We start from the raw sequence: 21,464 nt of genomic DNA, 5'->3' as shown, positions 1-21,464 counted from the left end.
AGTAATACACACACACACAATAAAGTATAGGTGGTAATGTCAGCTAGCTGGTTAGATATCTAGTGTTGGCTAACTTCAAAGAAGGCTTATAAGTTGATTTGTGACAATAACACTGTCACAGTACTCATGATTGACACACATACACGGTTGTTAGGTAAAAATTAAAATATAATTTGTAAAAGTTCTTGCTGTGTAAAATTTTATTATTCAGGGGTGACACTTAGGACTGAGTGTGTATGGTTCACAAAAAAATGTTTTCCTGACAGTCACAGCTGGTAAGAAACAAAGATTCCCATTAAATTCCATAGGAAATTAATTCGGGTCATTTTTGACCCACTCACGGAAGAATGGGGTAGTAATATAAAACATAATGTTTCTTAAAATGTATCAAAGGTAAATTAAAAATTTGAATTGCATGATATCAGTGACATATTTTTTGAAGAACACCTGGAATATGAAGTAATGAAAACTTTTCATTACAAAGATATTACAAAAACATGACCTCGCCGGGTCCAAAAGGACCCACTTATGCATCAGAGGGTTAATGTGGGTTGCCAGAATGAAGGAAAACATGCTAAGGAAATGCCTCAGACCTGCAGCCCATAGGCTGTTCCAGAGGCTGGTGGAAGTGGCTCTTTGGCTCACTTATATATTAAATGATAAAATATTGGCCTATTTTTTGTTTCATTCTTTTTTAATTGTTTCTAGGCTGCAATTTATTCATATATACTGTATGTATGTTTCTTATTATTGATACTTTAATTAAAGATGAGTTGTACAAGGTTATGTGTGTATCAAAAAAATTAGTCCTCAGTGTCACTAAAGCCCTTAGACTCAAAGCGGTTGGTGACCCTTGTTCTAGGACTTGGCAGGGAGACTCTTGAGTTTAAATGTCTTTACTCAATATCACTACAGTGGTGTTGTGATGTATCTGATAAGTCAGATCAGATGTCCAGTCTGTAACTGTTATCTAACAAGGACATCATTTAAATTTAAAAATTAATTTTTTACGTGGTTTCACTGCTGTATTTTTAAACCTACTTAACAAAATGAATGTCATTCAGCTGTGAGGATGGAGAGAAAGAAGAGAAGATGAATCAGGACAGACAGGGGAAAGCAACAGGTTGGTCTAATATTAGGTGAGGGAACAGCTACTTCATCCCAAGCAATATTTTTTAAACATTATTTTTAAAAACTGTATTAAGATCTATAATTTTTACAACTAATATATAAAGTTTTTTGACCATATGATTTAGTGGAGAACACCAAAGACGAGGGGTGAAGGACAACTTGAGGTCAGTGATAGAGGAGACAAGTGATGACATCAGGAAGGAATAACATTAGGGAGGCAACAAAAAAAAGCTAAATATCATGAGGGTCTGTATTTAATTATTGTATTTTCTAAGTACATGAATAAGGGAGAGCTGTATGGATATATTAAACCTGGAGGGGGGGGCGGCGCCGATGACATGTTCACATACACCTCGAAATGTATGTAGTTGCGCCCCTGATGTGGCCTTCTGCTTTGCCAAGCTTGTTCCATAAAAAAGCATCGAAGGAGTTATTGCTTTGACTAACTATACTGTCAGTGGTCTTTCTGTCCAATTACTTCTCTGTTTAGCTGTTTCTCTCCTGCTACCTTTAACTCCATACAGAAATAGACAGAAAGTCCTGGAGAAGTGCTTCTGACTTCTTGGTGTTCCTGATTAACTGATGGCCTATATAACCAAATACTATCATTTTAATTATGATCAAACCACAGGACATGTCTCCAAATCTTAGTTTTAATCTCCTTACATTTTTTTCATGGGGTATGGATAGTAAGAAAGCTAGAAATACAGTACATCTGTAGCTATGCTATCATTGATCTAAAATGTTGTGAATTAACCTGTCAGAAGTGACAATGAATATAACAATAATATAACCATGACATTATCATCTAGGATTCAATAAATTGTTTAATGGCAAAAGGCTGCACAATCTTCTCCCTGACGCCACTGGTCAGAGGGGACAGATATAATATATTTTTTAACCATTTGTCATAATTAACTGAATTCAACTGCATTGATTTAAGATTGCATTTGATTGTATGTAATAAAATTAGAATCTGTTGTATTGATTTGATTAAATAATTACTTACAACTGAACAGTTTTTCTATTAAAGTGTCTTGAGACTGACAGTGACTTATTCTTAGAAAAATAAACTGAAAAAATAAGCATTCTTGTTACATTTCAGCCAACACTGGATTGCAAATGTGTTGAACTACACAAAGTTTATTTTCAGCAACTGTGTGAAGGAAGAAAAATATCCCATTGCAGGAAACAGGAATTTAATGTTTTGCCTCATATCTTTATTTTGTGAGCAAACATTGCTTATGATATGATTTCCTCACAGCAATGACTACACAACCACAAGAAGGCAGCAAGGGCCATTTATTTACTCCCGTCACAATTTAAACCCTTATAAGTTGAACTTGAGTTGGACGCCGCAGCTTAGGAAAGCAGCTCCACCCAGCATAGCACTGGCATGTGAAGTTCTCCACCCAGTTGCTGAGGTCGCTGGCAGATGGGAGACCAACGGCAACGTACTTCCCGCTTGCCTTTAGGATGCGGAAGGAGGAGGGGTTCAGGTGAAGGTAGTGAGCGGTGTTGTAGTTCTTCCTCACACAGCGGCCATTTCCCTTACACAGCAGCCTACTGCACAGCATGGCAGCCGCAGTCACATTGGCAACATATGGACTGAGCGTGGAGGACAGGTACTCAGACAGAGCCTGGCAGGAGGCCTACAAATTGAAGGAAGTTGAAGGATCAATGAGCACAATCATCTACATCTACTCATCCCTGAACCAATTCGTAACCTGATTTTGTACCTATTGACATTTTATCCCTTTCATACCTGTAAACACATCATCCCATTCCCATCAATTTTTCATTGTTTTTTAGTATTTTCAGGAATTGTACAAATTATCTAAACAGTGTTTCTTCATGATGCTGCTTACAACTGTTCTTAGGTGCATTGGCCGGAGAAGTCGTTCAGTAGATGCGTAGTTCTGCCAGGTGTTTGCTAACTGCTGGCAATTAGCAAACATTGCTAATTGCTAAGTTAATCTTAAGATAATACGATTATTATTATAATAATAATCTTATAATTATAAGATTATAATTATAATAATTATAAGATTATAATTATAAGATTATTATAATTATAAGATCTTATAATTATAAGATTATTATTATAATAATCTTATAATTATAAGATTGTTATTATTATAATAATCTTATAATATTATTATTATTATAATCTTATTATTAAGATTATTATCATCTTATAATCTTCAACATTATAAGATGATGAAATGTTCAAAAAAGTCACATAATACACCCCTTTTAATGTTTTCAAGATGAAGAAAAACAGGCATCTGAGACCATCTTTAAATCCCTGTTAGTTCAATTGACATGGTGCCACCTGTCAACCAGTCCAGTGGGTTTGTCAGCGACTGACCGATTGGTGGTCACAATTTGTTTTGAAGTGAAACATCCCTTACCTGGAGGAACTGAACCCGCTTTACCTTTGCTTCTCAACGAAGCTAAACTTAGCCTGAGTTACACAAAATACAGGATTGCTGATTTCACTGCCTAGTGGGAATACGCAGAATTGGTGGGGGTGAAGCAGTGAGGTGACCCTAGGCTTTAGATTTATGGCCTGAGCCAAAGGACAATTCTTCAATTCTTAAAATCTTGATTTAGATTCCGTATGACAGTAACTCATTTCATAAAATTGAGGAAAAAAAGATCACTCTAGTTTTCTAGCCACCAAACCATAGAAACTACTCAATTTAGGTTTGTTATGATTTGTAGATTTAATGTAGGAGCAAAATCCAGGCAGGAGCTTCAGATGATGTGTGATGCATGTTCTTTAATTAACAAAAGCTGAAAACTCACAAGTCTTGGGCAGAGAAGCAGCAAAACGGCAGGGAAAATATTAGAGGAAACAGCAAAGTGCAATGAAAGCAGACAACTATGTAAAAGGAGGAGGGGCTGATAACATGGGCTGCAGGCAAGGCAGGCAGGTCAAAGGGAACATCAGGAGCAAAAAGCAGCAGGCTGAAGGGAGACAAACAAACACTAATGACGCCAAGAAGCAGGGAAAGCTTGAAACTAAGACACAATAAAGGAAGACACTAATCTAAAAAAGCTAAATGTAAATGCACAAATAAAAGATAGGAATAAATAAACTGACACGAAAGAAAAAACTAATATGTATATAAATAAGGAAGCACAAACACGAATGCAATCCCAAAATGTTTGTTTGACATTATATTAAAGTAAACAACAAACCACAAAAGACTAACTGGTGGTTGACTGCTTCACATAGATAAGAATACCTCAGTGTATTTTCCACTACACTCTATCTAAACGAGGAAGTGAAGACATTCTGATTATTGCTGACTAAAGCCTGGTCATCTGTGTTCCTGTTTAGATATTTCAACAGAGTTTTTGTGATCATGTCTGCAGATCAACCTAGAAACCTTCAGTGGTAGATCCTCTCCTCCTTTAGAGAGACGGGACAGCTATTCAGTGTGTATGCCAGCATGTGAATTTTATATCAACACAGATTGTTCGTCAATGACTTCAGGCCTTGAAAGTTACCTTGCTGTTGTAGTCCCTGGTACCTCCCCAGATTACAACCCCAGAAGCACCCAGAGCTGCAGACTCTCCAAGGGTGTTAACAAGATCTGTCTGAAAGGACAAAAACACACAAGTGACAAATACATTTTCATACCAGATTCCTGTTTCCTGTCACTGTCTCATATTCACTTGGATGTTGGACATTTGGAATTGACCTAAAATCCTCTGCTCATGTAAAGAAAGTATTGCATGTTAAACAAATAAGATGACTGGAAGCGTCCAGAACTCTGAACGATAATCTCATGGATTTCATGAGAACATCAGACTATGCTTCAAAAAAAAAACGGCAATGTGATGTAAATCCTGTAAAACTGCTTACAAAACAGACTGGAAATGGATTATTGAGTCCACAAAAATACAACTCTAATAAATAACATTGGCTCTAAGGAAGTGGTAGTGTTAGCTAAGTGAATATTCCTAATAAGTTCACTGATGATGGCCCTAAGAAAACTATGGAGAATATGAATTCTTCCTGCATAGCTGAGCCAAATGCAAGCTACCTGCAAAGAAATAAGACAAGAAAAAGGAAAGCTTTCTATTTCAGACATGATATCTTCCACTTTTATTGGCTTCCATTGTCAAAAGTCTTCAAATATATTTGCCTTTTATTTCAGTAGCATCATCTCACACTGAACATGTTAGAAAACATTTATTCTCAGCTCATTCATTAAGTGGAATTAAAATTTCACATACAAAAACAAAAGTGCCACGTTTCATTTGTACTAATAAAACCCTTTCATTGAATAATCCATGACTTCCTGTTTCTCTGGTGTTTAAAGAGTGTGGCAGACCCTTCAAAATAGGAAAAACAGATCTAAATGCCATTTAACTTAGATGTGTGTTGATCGTCATATGTCAGGAAAAAGCTACAATGCAACAGCTTATGGCCTTAATGTGCATATTTATGGTCAGAGCAATAAATAAAAACAGCCTGAATCATCTGAAAGTGAGGAAAACAGGAACCCAGCATTAGCTTAGCTTTAGCATACATGAGGGTTCACTGCTGGTCTGAAAACAGCAAATACAATTCACACAAAAAAATGTTAATTGTTTTGAGTAAATTGTATTCACACTAAACAATGTAGCACTACATACATTATGTAGTGATACATAATATATTTCTAATAAATCTTCATCACAATATCAGCATAATGTTAATATCGCAATGGAATGCTTGGAATGCAACCATTTTTTGCATGTTTTCTAATATTTTGTGGACCTAATTAAAGGAGTAATTTAAAGAAGTTGCCTGTTTTATGTAGACACAACTGTCTTCATATGGTAGTTTTCCATTCTGAATAAATGTTCCCAAATGAAATGTGTTTTTATAAAATGTTCACTAATATTAAGCTGCTGCAAAAAAAGCAGAATTTATTTTAAGATTTTTAAACATCTCTGAACCAATAGTGCGGAGGGCACTGTAATATGTTCTAGTCATAAATGATGAAAAACCTTTATTGACCTTTTTATTTATTGCATCACTAGTGTGTTGGTGCTGAGAACCTGAGTACTAATCCCAGAGGAAGTTCTGGGATTAGTACTCGGGGTTGAATGTAAACAATACAGAAGAAATGTTCAAAATGAATCACCTGAGTCTGAAACATTTGGGTCTGATCCCGGTACAGGGGTCTGGAGTAGACGTAGACAGGTGCAGTGTAGAGGTGTTTTGGCAGCGCTGCCACCCTCAGCGCCTCTTGGACACGATTACGGACATAGAGCGCGGCCAGGGGCGAGTTTCTCAAAGTCATATGGAGGTAGACGGATGGAAAGAGGGCGGTGCTTCGTTCCCACAGCCACAGCAGCTTGTTGTTCTGCTTCTGAGCTTTAGTGGAGCACCTCCCTGTGTATCCTGGCTTGTTCCATCCATAGTTGAAGCAATCAGGAAGCAGATAGAAGCCCCAGCGGCGGCTTGGACGTTTGCCGATGCCAATGCTGATAGTTTTTTCCATGAAGCGTCTCCCAGCTAGCTCAAACTGGCTCTTGGCTGTTTGGGAAATTTTCTTTGTTGTCAAAAAGGGAGCCAGGTGCAATGCATGAGTAATAGATAGCTTCTGATAGATATGTTTTGATCCCCAGTTTTGGTCCCACAGAGGGCGCCAGGATTCCCAGTCGATCACAGCCAGCCCAGGAGAGGAATCTTGGGAGATATAGTGATCTATTGTACGTTTGGCCTTAGCAAGATGCTCTGTCAAGTTCCCGTTTTGGGGGATACCACCTTTGTAGATCTTGTGCTTGATTATGTCGACTTTAGGATACAGGCCAAGGCGATCTTCATAAAAGATGGTAAGAAACTGACCTGGCACAGCGGAAGGTGTTGTCACTGCCTGGAAGGCAGCAGTATCCAGTGGAATTTCAAGCTGCTTGCATTGGTCAGTGGGAGCATTCCATATGACCACAAAGGGATGGTCACGAACTAGTGGTGGCTCAGTGGGTGGTAATGCAAGGACTGATATGATCATACAGAGGCCGAGACAGGAAAGAAAGGGCGAAGCCATCGTTATAGCCCTGTGAGAAGACAAGAGGCAATACATATAATATCCAACAATACATATTGTTCTGCATTATATTGTACTGTATAACATTATATTTCAACAGGTAGCTTTATAGCTGTAATTTAACTCCCATCCTCCTATTTGCCAGAATGATTACTATTTCACTCTGCGCCACACCCTTCATGGAAACCCCATGTATGAAAGTGTATGAGGATTCTTCTGCATAATTCAGGTTTTTTTAAGGGCCACCAGAACTGTGACTGACACAAAGGATAATATAATTACTTGCAAGGATACATTGATCTTTGAAGTTTACGTATTTTTTAAATGTGACCAATTTTTAATGTACTTACATTACATTTCTTATAAGAAAGTTAAGGTACTGGCTGACACGGAACCCTGACAGGCAGTCAGCTTGCTGTTGTCCCAGTGGCAGATTTAAGGACATGTTCTCTGGTTGGACAAACTTTCAACCTGACAGTTATGGGGGAATTTTTCTACCATAATCCAGAAGCACACATGTTCAGTCTGAAAGCAGGATTTCATGTCTGTTGTTCTCAAAACTTTTCATACTTTTGCTTACATGAGAGCAGAACTTCATGTCTTTCTTCTCAAAACTTGTAACGATTGCACTTGTTACTCTTTTGTTTTGGTTTGTAATACATGTTTATCCACTAGGGGCACTGTTATGCGAGCAGTATATGTTTTTGCGTTGGTACTCTTCTTCTGCTCTTGTCGCCTGTTCGTGTGTTGTACTTTGCGGAATAAAGGGGTGCAAAGAAACAAGTTATTTTTACTGACTAACATTGGTAGCAGAGGATGGTTAGTAACTACAGAGTTTGAAGAACGAAAGCCTTACGAAAGCGGGAAGAATGAAGTCAATATTTGGACGAGAGTTACAGATTTGGAGAAGAAAAAGCAAGCGCTTGCTGTCGCCCTGGGACTGTCTGGAAGAGCGCGGGACACGGCGATGGAAATTCCGGTAGACGATCTAAATAAAGACCCTGGAATGACCACATTGTTCGCTAAACTAGATGACTTGTTCCTAAAAGAGGAAAAGGACAGGATCTATGAGGCGTACTCGGATTTTGACCGAGTCATAAATGAAGTCAACATGTCGATGGCGGACTATATTATTGATTTTGAGCAGCGTTACTCGCGCATGAAAAAATACAACATGGCGCTACGCAGTTTTGGCTTTTAAGCTTTTGGACACCGCGTGTTTGGATATAACAGAAAGACAGTTGGCTTTAACGGCTGGCTGAGATGTAACATTTGCTTCTATGAAGTCCGCTTTGAAGAGAATATTTGGCGAGAAAAGAGGTGCGGCAGCAGAAGCCATTAGCCAGGAGTCCGTGTTTGCAACGGAGCAACGGCGGCAAAAAGGCAAATACTGGCGGCAAAGTCCCCGTCAGGAAACCACGCAGCCCGGTACAAACCCGCTGGATAAGAACGGACGACGGTCAAAATGTGCAGTGTGTCAAAGTACGTTTCACTGGGTTAAAAACTGTCCGCACAAAGCTGATAGTGTTAAAATGGCTGAGGATGCAAAAGACGAGGAAGAGTGTAATTTAACTCTATTCACCAAAGAATCACCAACAGATGCAGAAATATTCATGACAGAATGTTTTGGCTCGGCAATAATAGACACTGCTTGCACCAGGACAGTTTGTGGACAAGAGTGGCTGGACAACTACAGTACTGTACTACAAAAGAAAAGTGTGAAGATTATGAAAGAGACAGAAACACAAAGTCGCAGGTCTGTCAAGTTTGGAGATGGAAAAATCGTCTACTCCATCAAAAAGGTAAAGATACCTGCTAAAATTGGCAACACAAAGTGTAACAGAAACTGAAGTAGTACCTGCTAACATCCCGCTGCTCCTGAGTAAAGCCTCATTAAAAAGGGCAGGGACTGTTTTGGACATGGAAAAAGACAGTGCAGTGATGTTTAACCAGCCTGTCAAACTGGACTTTACTAGTTCAGGTCATTACTACGTGAACATTGTGGACAGTGAACATAGAAATTTTATTCACTCTGATAAGCTATTAGAAGCTACTGAGGAAGAAATACTGACTGCAACAGACAAGATGAACACAAGTGAAAAGATGAAAGTTCTGGAGAAACTTCATAAGCAGTTTGGACACACCTCTGCTGATAAAATGCAGAGACTTTTGACTAATTCTGGCAGGGCAGAATCCCAACCTGCCCTCTGTATTAATAGACAAAGTTCCAGCTCTAGAGGGCACCACCAGGAGCAAATGGGTTGCTAAGCACATTTCAGCCCTGCAAGCTGCAAGAAAAGCTTTTACAGAAGCAGAATGTTCAGAAAAGATACGCAGAGCACTAAAGAAACAGCTGGGGCCCATAGATGAGCGATATGAAACTGGAGACAAAGTCTTTTACAAAAGAGTGGATTGTCCAGAATGGAAAGGACCGGGAGTGGTGATTGGTCAAGATGGTGCAGTCGTTTTTGTTAGACACGGAGGCACCTGTGTCAGAGTGCATCAACTCAGATTGAGAAAAGTTACTCACGAGAATGAAGCGCCTGAGATTACCTGTAATGAGGAGAACATTCAAGGACAACATACAGTGGACATCATTGAAGAGAATGGAGGAGGAGACACTATTGCAGTAAATCCTGAGAATTATCCTTTGCCTGCTCCTGGAAATGCAGAGGCCATGAGACAGCAAACTGGAAACACCATCATAAAGACAGGTCAAATTGTGACATTCAGAAATGCAGAGGGTGTCTCACAAAAAGCCAAAGTGTTGGGCCGTGCCGGCAAAGCAACTGGGAAATACAAGAACTGGTTTAACTTGGAGCTGCTTGAGCCTGCAGGAGTGGCTGGCGACAGTGAATCAGCTGATCTGTCACAGTTAGAGGATCTTCACGTCCAGGCAGCTGATGAGGATACGGATTCGCACGAGGATGTTTTTGTGAGTAAGGACATGTCGTTTGATGAAGCAAAGGAAAATTAAATAAAAAGCTGGAAACAGGACCACATGTTTGAAGAAATTGAGGACAAAGGACAAAAGTGTGTCTCCACTCGTTGGGTGTGCACTCTGAAAGAGACTGAAAATGGAATAATACCAAAAGCAAGACTTGTTGCACGAGGATTTGAGGAGCTACAAGTTTCTGACCTACAAAAGTACTCTCCAACCTGTGCCTCAGAGTCACTGAGACTGCTGGTGGTAGTTATATGTCAAAAACAATTTTTACAAGGAATGCAACTGTCTAGAGACATTTTCATCAAACCTCCTCCAGAGGCCAATAGAACAGGTGTGCTTTGGAAACTGAGAAAATGTGTGTATGGTTTAGCTGATGCTTCACTGTATTGGTATAACAGGGTAAAAACCATCATGATTGAAGCAGGAGGCGTCGTGTCTAAGGTTGACCCTGCAGTTTTCTGTTGGCTGGATGAGCATAAAAATGTAACTGGTGTACTTGCTTGTCATGTTGATGATTTTATATGGGGTGGATCACATATGTTTGCAGAGTCAGTCATACCTCACCTGAGGTCAAAGTTTAATGTCGGCCGTGAAGCACACAATAGTTTTTCCTATGTGGGGGTAGATCTTGTTACTAAAGGTAAGAAGGTACAAATACACCAAGAAACATACATTCAGCACCTGCAGTCCATACACATCACACCCTCACGAGCAGCAGAGTCAGCTTCACCTCTCACTGAAAAGGAGACAGAGCAGCTCAGATCGAAGATAGGACAACTTCTGTGGGTGGCGAGACAGAGCAGGCCTGATGTCATGTTTGATGCTAGCAATTTAGCATCTCGTCTTAAACATGCTACAGTACAGACCAGTTGTGTGTAAGCTCAAGGCCAAGTCAGTTGAATTCAATTTTCAACACCTTGGGGAGGACAGGTGTTACATACAAGATGGTTACATTCACTGATGCATCCTTTGGAAATCTTTCAGATGGGGGTACTCAAGGTGGGCACTTCATCGTTTTGATGGGTGACAATGTTCTCTCCCGTTTCATGGCAGTCAAAGAGAATTAAGAGAATTGTCAGAAGCACGCTGGCAGGTGAAACACTCGCTATGTCTGAGGGGATTGATAATGCCATTTTTCTTTCCACACTCTTTTCTGAACTCAGTGCTGGTAGTGCTGCTTGTCCTCCACCTATAATGTGTGTGACTGATAATTTCTCTCTTGTAGATGCATTTAAGTCAACTAAGTTTGTTGCAGAGAATAGGTTATGCCTGGAAATCAGTTCAATTAAAGAGCTGATTCAAACTAAGAAAGTTCAAGTGTTGTGGTCTCAAACAAAAGACCAACTCACGGACTTTAACAAAGAAGGGAGCATCCACAACCTCACTCCTTAAGGCTCTTTATGAAGGACTTTGGATTCTTCAATAAATTCATTTACAAGTTGTTTCACATTCCATCATGTTGAAACTGTTCTAACAAAATCCTTAATGGATGTGCTTTGTCATGAGTCTTAAAAAAATATATATTTTTTTTTCTTTTAAGAAAAGTGGGAGATTGTTACTCTTTGGTTTTGGTTTGTAATACATTTTCATCCACTAGGGGCACTGTTATGCGAGCAGTATATGTTTTTGAGTTGGTACTCTTCTTCGGCTCTGGTCGTCTGTGTGTTGTACTTGGTGGAATAAAGGGGTGCAAAGAAACAAGTCATTTTTACTGACTAACAGCACTCAAACCTTTTCCTTGCGCTCAGACTTAGTCTCTGCTCGGAGCAAATCTTTGCTTTCAAAACTCTCTGATTGCTTGGTGGAATTTCATACCGGGGTTCAGCCCCCGCTATGAAGGCTAATCAAGATTTTGTAGATCTTAAAAAGTTTTAATTATTCCCTCACATTGATTTAGATTATGCGACACAAGGTGGCAAAGACTGTTATTTATATGTAATTGTTTCACTCTGTCAAACGTAAGATAGCTCCTGTTCTTGTTTTGAAGGTTTCATAAAGACATGATGTGAGGAAGAAGAGGATCTTTGCCACCTTATTCTCGTTTATGGAATAAATCTGTATATTTGCTCAATGGTTTCTACAGTCGAAAACAGTTTCACATTACAGTAATATTTTTGAGATGAATTATCACATAATTGCCAAAGCTACTCAAAAACATCAACATGAGATTCTGTAGCAATCAAAATGTTATTAAAAATTTCAAAAACAGAATAAATAACTTCTGTGTAAACCAAGTGAATCCTTTGTATTTTTCAATTATGTGATTCTGATTCCGCAGCTGTCCCTGAATCGGCTGGAGTACGTTCAAGTGCATCAGTTTACGCCAGGGGTGGGCACTCCTGGTCCTCGAGGGCCGGTGTCCTGCAACTTTTAGATGCATCTCTACTTCAACACACCTGAGTCAAATAATGAGGTCGTTAACAGGACTCTGGAGAACTTGACTGCACTTAGGAGGAGATTCAGCTGTTGGATTCAGGTGTGTTGGACCAGGGAGACATCTAAGAGTTGCAGGACACCGGCCCTCGAGGACCAGGAGTGCCCACCCCTGGTTTACGCTAAAGAGCCCCAAAAACATTTCCCACACAAAAAAAGTACATAAAAACACCAAAAAGAAAATTCTGTCCATTGCAGATTTATGTTTTTGAATTTCCATTTTGCATCATTAGAAGGTGATCGCCTGAACACTAGCGGTGGTTGATTAGCTAACTTAAACACCTGCACTTCTGCTTATCTGTCAGAGAATCTATGTGGGTCGCCTTATTTTTGTGTCAATTGAACCGAAATACTCCGGACTGCGCAGCAAGAGTACATGGTAAGGCGATGAAAGTTGAGGTAGCATAATTAACCCACTCCTCACTAGTGATGTCAGTAACCACTTTTTTAAATAGCAAGTAATATAATGCGTTGCTTTTTTAAATCCAGTAATCAGACCAAATGTACTTATCCAAATCCCTGTGCGTTACTATTTTCTTTTGTAATTTATTTCCTCTACGCGTCTCGGGGAGCGACCGAAACGTAAACAATGGAGGGAAGGAGATGTGAATTTTGTTTCTGGAAAAACAGGAACTATTTTTGAGTTTCTGTGGCCAAGTCCGATTATTATAAGCGCCTTTAGATTTTTTTTCTAAAGTCGCTTGCAAATTTAATGAGTCGCGAGTTGAAGTTTTTTGGGCTTGTTTTTGAACGTGAAGTTGCTTATTTGGGCTTGAAAATAAATCCCCAGATGTCGTAAACGACATCCAGGTCGTTTATGTCAGGCTCTCACCGTCCATCATTTCCCGGATGTTCCGTCCTGCTCTGTCTAACCCTAAAACGGCGAGTGACTGAGGGTCACTGCGCGTAACACAAACCCTGTAAATTCCAGACACTAACAGGTACCATAGAAATGCACAAAAATCCGTGAGGGACGGCGAAGTCCCTGCTCAAAATTCCGTGAAAGAGGTGTACGGAGCCTTGTGCCAGAAGCCCATTGAAATGCTGTCTACATCGTTTTAAACTGTGTGATTGTGAGCATGAGTGGGAATCAAAACAGCAACAGGTATTTTGTTCCATACAGTAGGAGTGTAACAGGTAAACCTTCTATGGATGCAAACTCGACTAAAAACCCACCTGTTTAGGATTGTATTTGAAACGTAATCATTTACAAATTTATTGATGGAACCTGACTTAATGTCGTGTTTTAATTGTTGATTCTATGTTGCTTTGTGTTTCTGTGTTTGATATGATGCAAAGCACATTGAAATGCCTTGCTGCTGAAATGTGCTATACAAATAAAATTTGATTGATTGATTGATTGATAATATATTTGCTCCGAATGACGTCGAGCTTCATGTTGAGCTCCAGAAAACTGCAAACATCTAGACTAATATAAACAGCGCAATAAACGTGAAAACAGCCTCCCCACTCTGGAGCCAGGGCTGGAGGGGGGGCACGAGGGCGAGCGTCTGGTGGCCGGGCTCAGCCCGAAGAGGAAACATGGGCCCCCCCTCCCATGGGCCCACCACCCGTGGGAGGGGCCAAAGGGGTCGGGTGCAGTGCGGGATGGGTGGCAGCAGAGGGAGGGGACCCTGGCGGTCCGATCCTCGGTTGCAGAAACTGGCTCTTGGGACGTGGAATGTCACCTCTCTGGTGGGGAAGGAGCCGGAGCTAGTGCATGAGGTCGAGAGGTTCCGGCTAGAAATAGTCGGTCTCACCTCGACGCACGGCTCTGGTTCTGGAACCAGTCTCCTTGAGAGGGGCTGGACATACTTCCACTCTGGAGTTGCCCAAGGTGAGAGGCGTCGGGCAGGAGTGGGCATACTTGTTGCTCCCCATCTCGGCGCCTGTACGTTGGGGTTTACCCCGGTGAACGAGAGGGTAGCATCCCTCCGCCTACGGGTGGGGGGACGGGTTCTGACTGTCGTTTGTGCTTACGGGCCGAACGACAGTTCAGATTACCCACCCTTTTTGGAGTCCTTAGAGGGGGTACTGGAGAGTGCTCCTCCTGGGGACTCCCTTGTTCTGCTGGGGGACTTCAACGCTCACGTGGGCAATGACAGTGAGACCTGGAGGGGCGTGGTTGGGAGGAACGGCCCGCCCGACCTGAACTCGAGCGGTGTTCTGTTGCTGGACTTCTGTGCTCGCCATGGATTGTCCATAACGAACACCATGTTCAAGCATAAGGGTGTCCATATGTGCACTTGGCACCAGGACACCCTAGGCCGCAGTTCGATGATCGACTTTGTCATCGTTTCATCGGATCTGCGGCCGTATGTCTTGGACACTCGGGTGAAGAGAGGTGCGGAGCTGTCCACTGACCACTACCTGGTGGTGAGTTGGCTCCGGTGGTGGGGGCGAAAGCCGGTCAGACCTGGCAGGCCCAAACGTGTTGTGAGGGTCTGCTGGGAATGTCTGGCGGAATCCCCTGTGAGACGGAGCTTTAACTCCCATCTCCGGCAAAACTTCGAACACGTCCCGGGGGAGGTGGGGTACATGGAGTCTGAGTGGACCGTGTTCCGTGTCTCCATTGTCGAGGCGGCCGATCAGAGCTGTGGCCGCAAGGTTGTCGGTGCCTGTCGCGGCGGCAACCCTTGAACCCGCTGGTGGACACCTTCGGTGAGGGATGCCGTCAGGCTGAAGAAGGAGTCCTATAGGGCCTTTTTGGCCTGTGGGACTCCAGAAACAGCTGATGGGTACCGGCGGGCGAAGCGGCATGCGGCTCGGGCGGTTGCTGAGGCAAAAACTCGGGCGTGGGAGGAGTTTGGAGAGGCCATGGAGAAAGACTTCCGTACGGCTTCGAGGCGATTCTGGTCCACCATCCGGCGTCTCAGGGGGGGGAAGCGGTGCAGCACCAACACTGTTTATAGTGGGGATGGTGTGCTGCTGACCTCTACTCGGGACGTTGTGGGCCGGTGGGCAGAGTACTTCGAAGACCTCCTCAATCCCACCAACATGCCTTCCACTGAGGAAGCGGAGCCTGGGGACTCTGGGTTGGGCTCTCCAATCCCTGGGGACGAGGTCACCGAGGTGGTTAAAAAGCTACTCGGTGGCAAGGCCCCGGGGGTGGATGAGATCCGCCCGGAGTTCCTTAAGGCTCTGGATGTTGTAGGGTTGTGTTGGTTGACGCGACTCTGCAATGTCGCATGGACATCGGGGGCAGTTCCCCTGGATTGGCAGACTGGGGTGGTGGTCCCCCTGTTCAAAAAGGGGGACCGGAGGGTGTGCTCCAATTATAGAGGGGTCACACTCTTAAGCCTCCCTGGCAAGGTCTATTCAGGGGTCCTGGAGAGGAGGGTCCATCGGATAGTCGAACCTCGGATTCAGGAAGAGCAGTGTGGTTTTCGTCCTGGTCGTGGAACACTGGACCAGCTCTACACCCTCGGCAGGGTCCTGGAGGGTGCATGGGAGTTCGCCCAACCAGTCTACATGTGTTTTGTGGACTTGGAGAAGGCGTTCGACCGTGTCCCTCGGGGAGCCCTGTGGGGGGTTCTCCGGGAGTATGGGGTACCGGGCCCTTTGATACGGGCTGTCAGGTCCCTGTATGACCGGTGTCAGAGTCTGGTCCGCATCGCCGGCAGTAAGTCGGGCTCGTTTCCGGTGAGAGTTGGACTCCGCCAGGGCTGCCCTTTGTCACCGATTCTGTTCATCACTTTCATGGACAGAATTTCTAGGCGCAGCCAAGGTGTTGAGGGGATCCGATTTGGTGGCCTTAGGATCTCATCTCTGCTTTTCGCAGACGATGTGGTCCTTTTGGCTTCATCAGATCGTGATCTGCAGCTCTCGCTGGAGCGGTTCGCAGCCGAGTGTGAAGCGGCCGGGATGGGGATCAGTGCCTCCAAATCTGAGGCCATCATGGTCTTGAGCCGGAAAAGGGTAGAGTGCCTTCTCCGGGTCAGGGGGGGTGTCCTGCCCCAAGTGGAGGAGTTTAAGTATCTCGGGATCTTGTTCACGAATGGGGGAAGAAGGGAGCGGGAGATCGACAGGCGGATTGGCGCAGCGTCTGCTGTCAAGCGGGCGCTGTACCGGTCCGTCGTGGTGAAGAGAGAGCTGAGCCAAAAAGCGAAGCTCTCGATTTACCGGTCGATCTACGTTCCCACCCTCATCTATGGTCATGAGCTTTGGGTCATGACCGAAAGAACGAGATCGCGGATACAAGCGGCCGAAATGGGTTTTCTCTGTAGGGTGGCTGGGCTCTCCCTTAGAGATAGGGTGAGAAGCTCAGTCATCCGGGAGGGACTCAGAGTAGAGCCGCTGCTCCTTCACATCGAGAGGAGCCAGTTGAGGTGGCTCGGGCATCTGGTCAGGATGCCTCCTGGACGCCTCCCTGGTGAGGTGTTCCGGGCACGTCCCACCGGGAGGAGGCCCCGGGGAAGACCCAGGACACGCTGGAGGGACTATGTCTCTCGGCTGGCCTGGGAACGCCTCGGGATTCCCCCGGAGGAGCTAGAAGAAGTGGCTGGGGAGAGGGAAGTCTGGGCCTCCCTTCTGAAGCTGCTACCCCCGCGACCCGACCTCGGATAAGCGGAAGAAGATGGATGGATGGATGGATGGACAGCCATAAATGAACGTGTCCGTAGAGTTGTGCAGCTAAGCGCCATTATAATTATTAATATTAAGATAAGTATCACAAAACTGTGCAGTCATCTGAGTTGTGGAGCAGGAGCTCTGTGTGAGATCTGGAAAGGGATGAGGACTATCACCAGGTTCAGGTCAGCAGGTTGTGGAGCGGTTGAAGGCAACATTGATAGAGCCAATGAACTCAATCTGTTTTTCAACAGATTTGACACTCCGGTCCCTGAACCTCCTGCTCACACTCCCATCAATGCCACTGCTACTGTCCAACAACTCTCCCCTCCCAGGGGAGCTGGACTGTCTGACAGTGGTGTCAGGAAGAAGGATCCTGTCCAAGATGCAGGCCATCTTGGACAACGAGTCTCATCCACTTCATGCTTGCTGGCCGGATACAGGAGCACCGTCAGCCAGACTCATTTTGCCAAAGTGAACCACAGAGAGCCACAGACAGTCATTTCTGCCTGTTGCCATCAGGCTTTACAATGCCCAAGTCTATGCTAATTGATTAACATTTTCTCTGCACTCATTATAGGTTATTTATTGATTAATATATTTGTATGTGATTGCTTGTTACTTCTTTATTTATGTATGTATTTATTTATATATAGTCATTTTGAATTCATCACTCTTAGGTATATATATTTTTTATAAACTTAGTATTTATTACCTCAGATGGAGTAGCTTTCAACAAATAAGCAACTTCCCCTTGTGGATCAATAAAGTATATTCTATTCTATTTTTTAAAAAAATTAAAGCTTTTTATTGACCTATGAAATGTGATCCCTTTGGACCTTGTTATCTTGCTGTTATAGTGTTGACAATTAACATAAAATTTTTGCATCCCTTTTACAGATTCTTTGCTTGATTGTGCCATTTCTACCGGCACCGACATACCTGACTCCTGGGGCTCTTTGCAGCTCAGCTTCGGCGTTCAGGGAAAAGTGACTCGGTCGTTTCGGTCTATTAAAAATGTCATTTTTCACTCGGTGCTTGCAGGGCTTAGCCAAGGTAACAATTAATGATGTACATCAATCCGAAGCTCCAACAAGTAGCTGGAGAAAGGTTTTAAGATGTTCGCCTTGTTATACATCCATGGATACGGAGTTTTACTTTCTCTAAACTTTGTGTCTAACATTAGCTTTAGCTTATGCTAGTAGGCAATATTCTCGGACATTTTTCTTGTAAAAATGTGCTATTTAAGTATCTAAACATTTTAACCCATTCTAATGGACAGTACTTTTACCTTATTTTATACTTATTTTCTAGAATATTATGTGTGTTTATTGCTGTTGGTGTCAAACAGAGACCAAGTAACGGGGAGGTTTTGCTTCCGAAGCCTCATAGCTTAACAGTAGAGCAGTTCTAGTTCAGCTGACTGTTCAGGTTCAAAGTTGTTGCTTTTAGGAAAATATGGCCGTGTTCCTTAAGGTCTCCGTGTTATTTCGTTTTATTACTTTTGCATGCTTCTTGTGAAGAGCTCAATATTACGGTGTTTACAGCAGTACAGGTGAATCAATAGCTCGGCTGTCTGGCTCTGGTCTGCTCATTCGTTTTCATAAACTCTTTCAGGCTGAATACAGAAGTGATTCCATGGAAATAACACAGGAGGCTCCTTTACCTTCTGCTTTAGGCTGAAGAAGCTGATCCGGAGTGAAGTGCAGCCTGAAAATGTTGCTGTGCGGCGTTAGCTTTAACTGGTAGCGACGAATATTTTCAAGCCCAAATAAACCCATAGGAAGCAATAGCACATGTGGCGCACTGCCGCACCCAGTAAGTCAAGTGATGTCCAGTCCACTAATATAGATCACTGAGGATTTGCCATTTATGTTTTACAAAGGAACTTTAAAAAGCATTAACTGGCTGTTAGGCTTCACAACGCGCAGCTGCTGCCGAGTTACTGTCCGCAGTGGATGCAGGCACATAAAACCCACGGTGCAAGAAATATTGGTGGGACTGTCCTCTTCAGTCCAAAGTTGGTGTGGATATGTCCACACCAGTTCTTCAGGAAGTTACGCCTATGATGTTAGGGAATAATTAACATTTTTTATATATTATGTGTTTAGTGTCATTAGATTTACAAAATCTCGGTTAGCCTTCATAGCGGGGGCTGAACCCCGGTATTACACCAAGCACTATAGCTAATATTAGCTGTTATTTTGCCGGTGGACATAAATACAGTATACAGTGATCCCTCGTTTTTCGCGGGGCTTACGGTCCAAAAAGAACCCGAGATAGGCGAAATCCGCTAAGTAGGAACCTTTTTTTTTTTTTTTTTTTACAATTATTATATAATAAAATACTCCATAATACATTGAAACCAAAGAACAAAACCTTTTTACAAGCCCAAACATTTGTTTAACAAATAAAAAGTACTGTATAAACTTTTTTTTTTTTTTTACAAATAACCACTGTACTGTAAAATAATAATTTTAATAAGAACTGAAAGCGGATTCCCGTGCCCGAATTGCGGAGATCAGCGCCGCCCCACCGCGACCTGAGTTATTGGATTAGAATGGGAGAAAATGAAAAATGATTATGAAAAAAAATACAAAGTACATACAGTAGTAAATAGTGACTCCCGTGTATTTCACTGCTCTTCTGGCTGAGCCGTTGCATCCTGACTCCGCTCTGTAGCGGTTTTTTCTTCTAAAGCCTGTGGTGCAGGTGTGTTTTTTCGAGAGAAGAACATAGTTATCTGTAGCTGTTGTCGCTCTTTTTTCTTCTGGCCAAAAAGATTCTTATAAACCGACATGCCACCATCGATTATGTTAAATTTGGCAAGCTGTTTTACGTACGTGTACATATTACCCGCAAAGTTATTGACACACAGGTAGAGAAGAAGCAGAGAGACTGTTTAGCCAATCAGAATGCAGAACACAATGCACGATGCAAATCCGTGAAGCAGCGAGACCGTGAAAGATGAACCACTGTAGTGCTGAATTTATGAAACGTCATCCCCCGAGATCTCACGTAATAGTCCGTTGAAATGAACAAAAATCTCTGGCAGTGGCAGTGCTGAGGCTTCTGCTACAATCCATAACAGCCACACAGGCACACCAAACACACAGCACAGCACTTTCATTCTATTGGCTGAGAGGTTGCTAGGCAACTGTGCCAAAAAGGCAGTTCAATGTTTTGTAAGCGAGCAGAGACTAAGTCTGATCATGAGAAGTTTTGAGTACATGTATTACAAGATTTGAGACGAAAGACATGAAGTTCTGCTCTCAAAATAAAAATGTAAGCAATAGTAGTAAAAGTTTTGAGAACAGAAATCCTGCTTTCAGACTGAACATGTGTTCTCTTGGATTATGGCAGATAAATTTCCCCATAGACAAAGTTCCAGCTTAAACAGAATCATTGCTTGACTGTTCATTGTTACATGCATTTCTACAGGATCCTTCAAAAAGGTAATATTAGCCTTAGTATGAGCAATAGATTACATTACACAGTAACATGTAATGTAATATGTGATACGTTGCACAAATAACATTCTTAGTTTACATAACAGAATAAAAGTCGAAGAAGTACTTTTGTTTTGATAAACTGAACACCTGAGACTTTCTGTTACATTAGTTCTTTGTTAAATGTTTTAGGAAAACATGACAATACTTTTAATCAATTCAAACATCGTGCCTCATCAGAGGTTAGAGTATTAGTTTAAACAAGATAATAATGCCGAGTTAAAATGTAGTGCTAATAACATCACATTGTTATTTGAGAAAATTACGTTTGGATCTCAATATAGAATGTTGAAGCTGAAGAATATTATGATATTAATGAGATATTACAGGTTAAAGAAACATTATTAAGATGTCTTATTTGTTTTTGTGCCTTTGTCATCTGTCCAGACAAATATTGTTCAGGTTACTTCAAAGGTTAACCTTACCTATTCTTTTCTTGCTTACTAAAGAGGTGAAAAAACATACCAATATGCATAACATGTTAAGTAATTAAATAAAAATGAAAATACTTTCTATAGAATAAATGTTTAAATATATATAATATAAATATATAAATAATATATAAATATTTCTCTTCAGAGGTCAAAAGTCCTACCTGCTGCTCTCTTGAATTAACAGTCAAGATCTGTCAAGCATTTCTTAAGTCTGTGAAGAAACTTCACGGACTTAAGAATCACATTTGATGATTTGTTAAGTCATGTTTGAGCGGAAGTGGTTTCTTCTTCTGGGTTTATCTGATGGAGGTTGTGCTGCCTGTCATCATCTCATGTTTGAGAAGAACCTGGCTCAGTGGAGTGTGATGAGGTGGCTATTTACAAAAAA

At 42.2% G+C, this 21,464-nt stretch overlaps 1 protein-coding gene across 1 annotated transcript; it reads right to left on the bottom strand.

Moving 5' to 3' along the window:
- Positions 1-1,940: 1,940 nt before the first annotated feature.
- Positions 1,941-21,295, bottom strand: LOC102218730 (hyaluronidase PH-20-like). The gene is made up of 4 exons (XM_023344036.1): positions 21,238-21,295; positions 6,279-7,194; positions 4,651-4,740; positions 1,941-2,783 (listed from the first exon to the last, which is right to left on the bottom strand). Exons 2-4 carry the CDS (start codon positions 7,182-7,184, stop codon positions 2,454-2,456), a joined length of 1,326 nt encoding a protein of 441 aa, XP_023199804.1. The 5' UTR covers positions 7,185-7,194; positions 21,238-21,295; the 3' UTR covers positions 1,941-2,453.
- Between the last annotated feature and the right edge of the window lie 169 nt (positions 21,296-21,464).

Source organism: Xiphophorus maculatus, chromosome 2 (assembly GCF_002775205.1).
Source record: "Xiphophorus maculatus strain JP 163 A chromosome 2, X_maculatus-5.0-male, whole genome shotgun sequence".
Classification (NCBI taxonomy): Eukaryota; Metazoa; Chordata; class Actinopteri; order Cyprinodontiformes; family Poeciliidae; genus Xiphophorus; species Xiphophorus maculatus.
The sequence above is the reverse complement of the archived record's forward strand: the minus strand, read 5'-3'. Positions and strand labels throughout refer to the sequence as shown.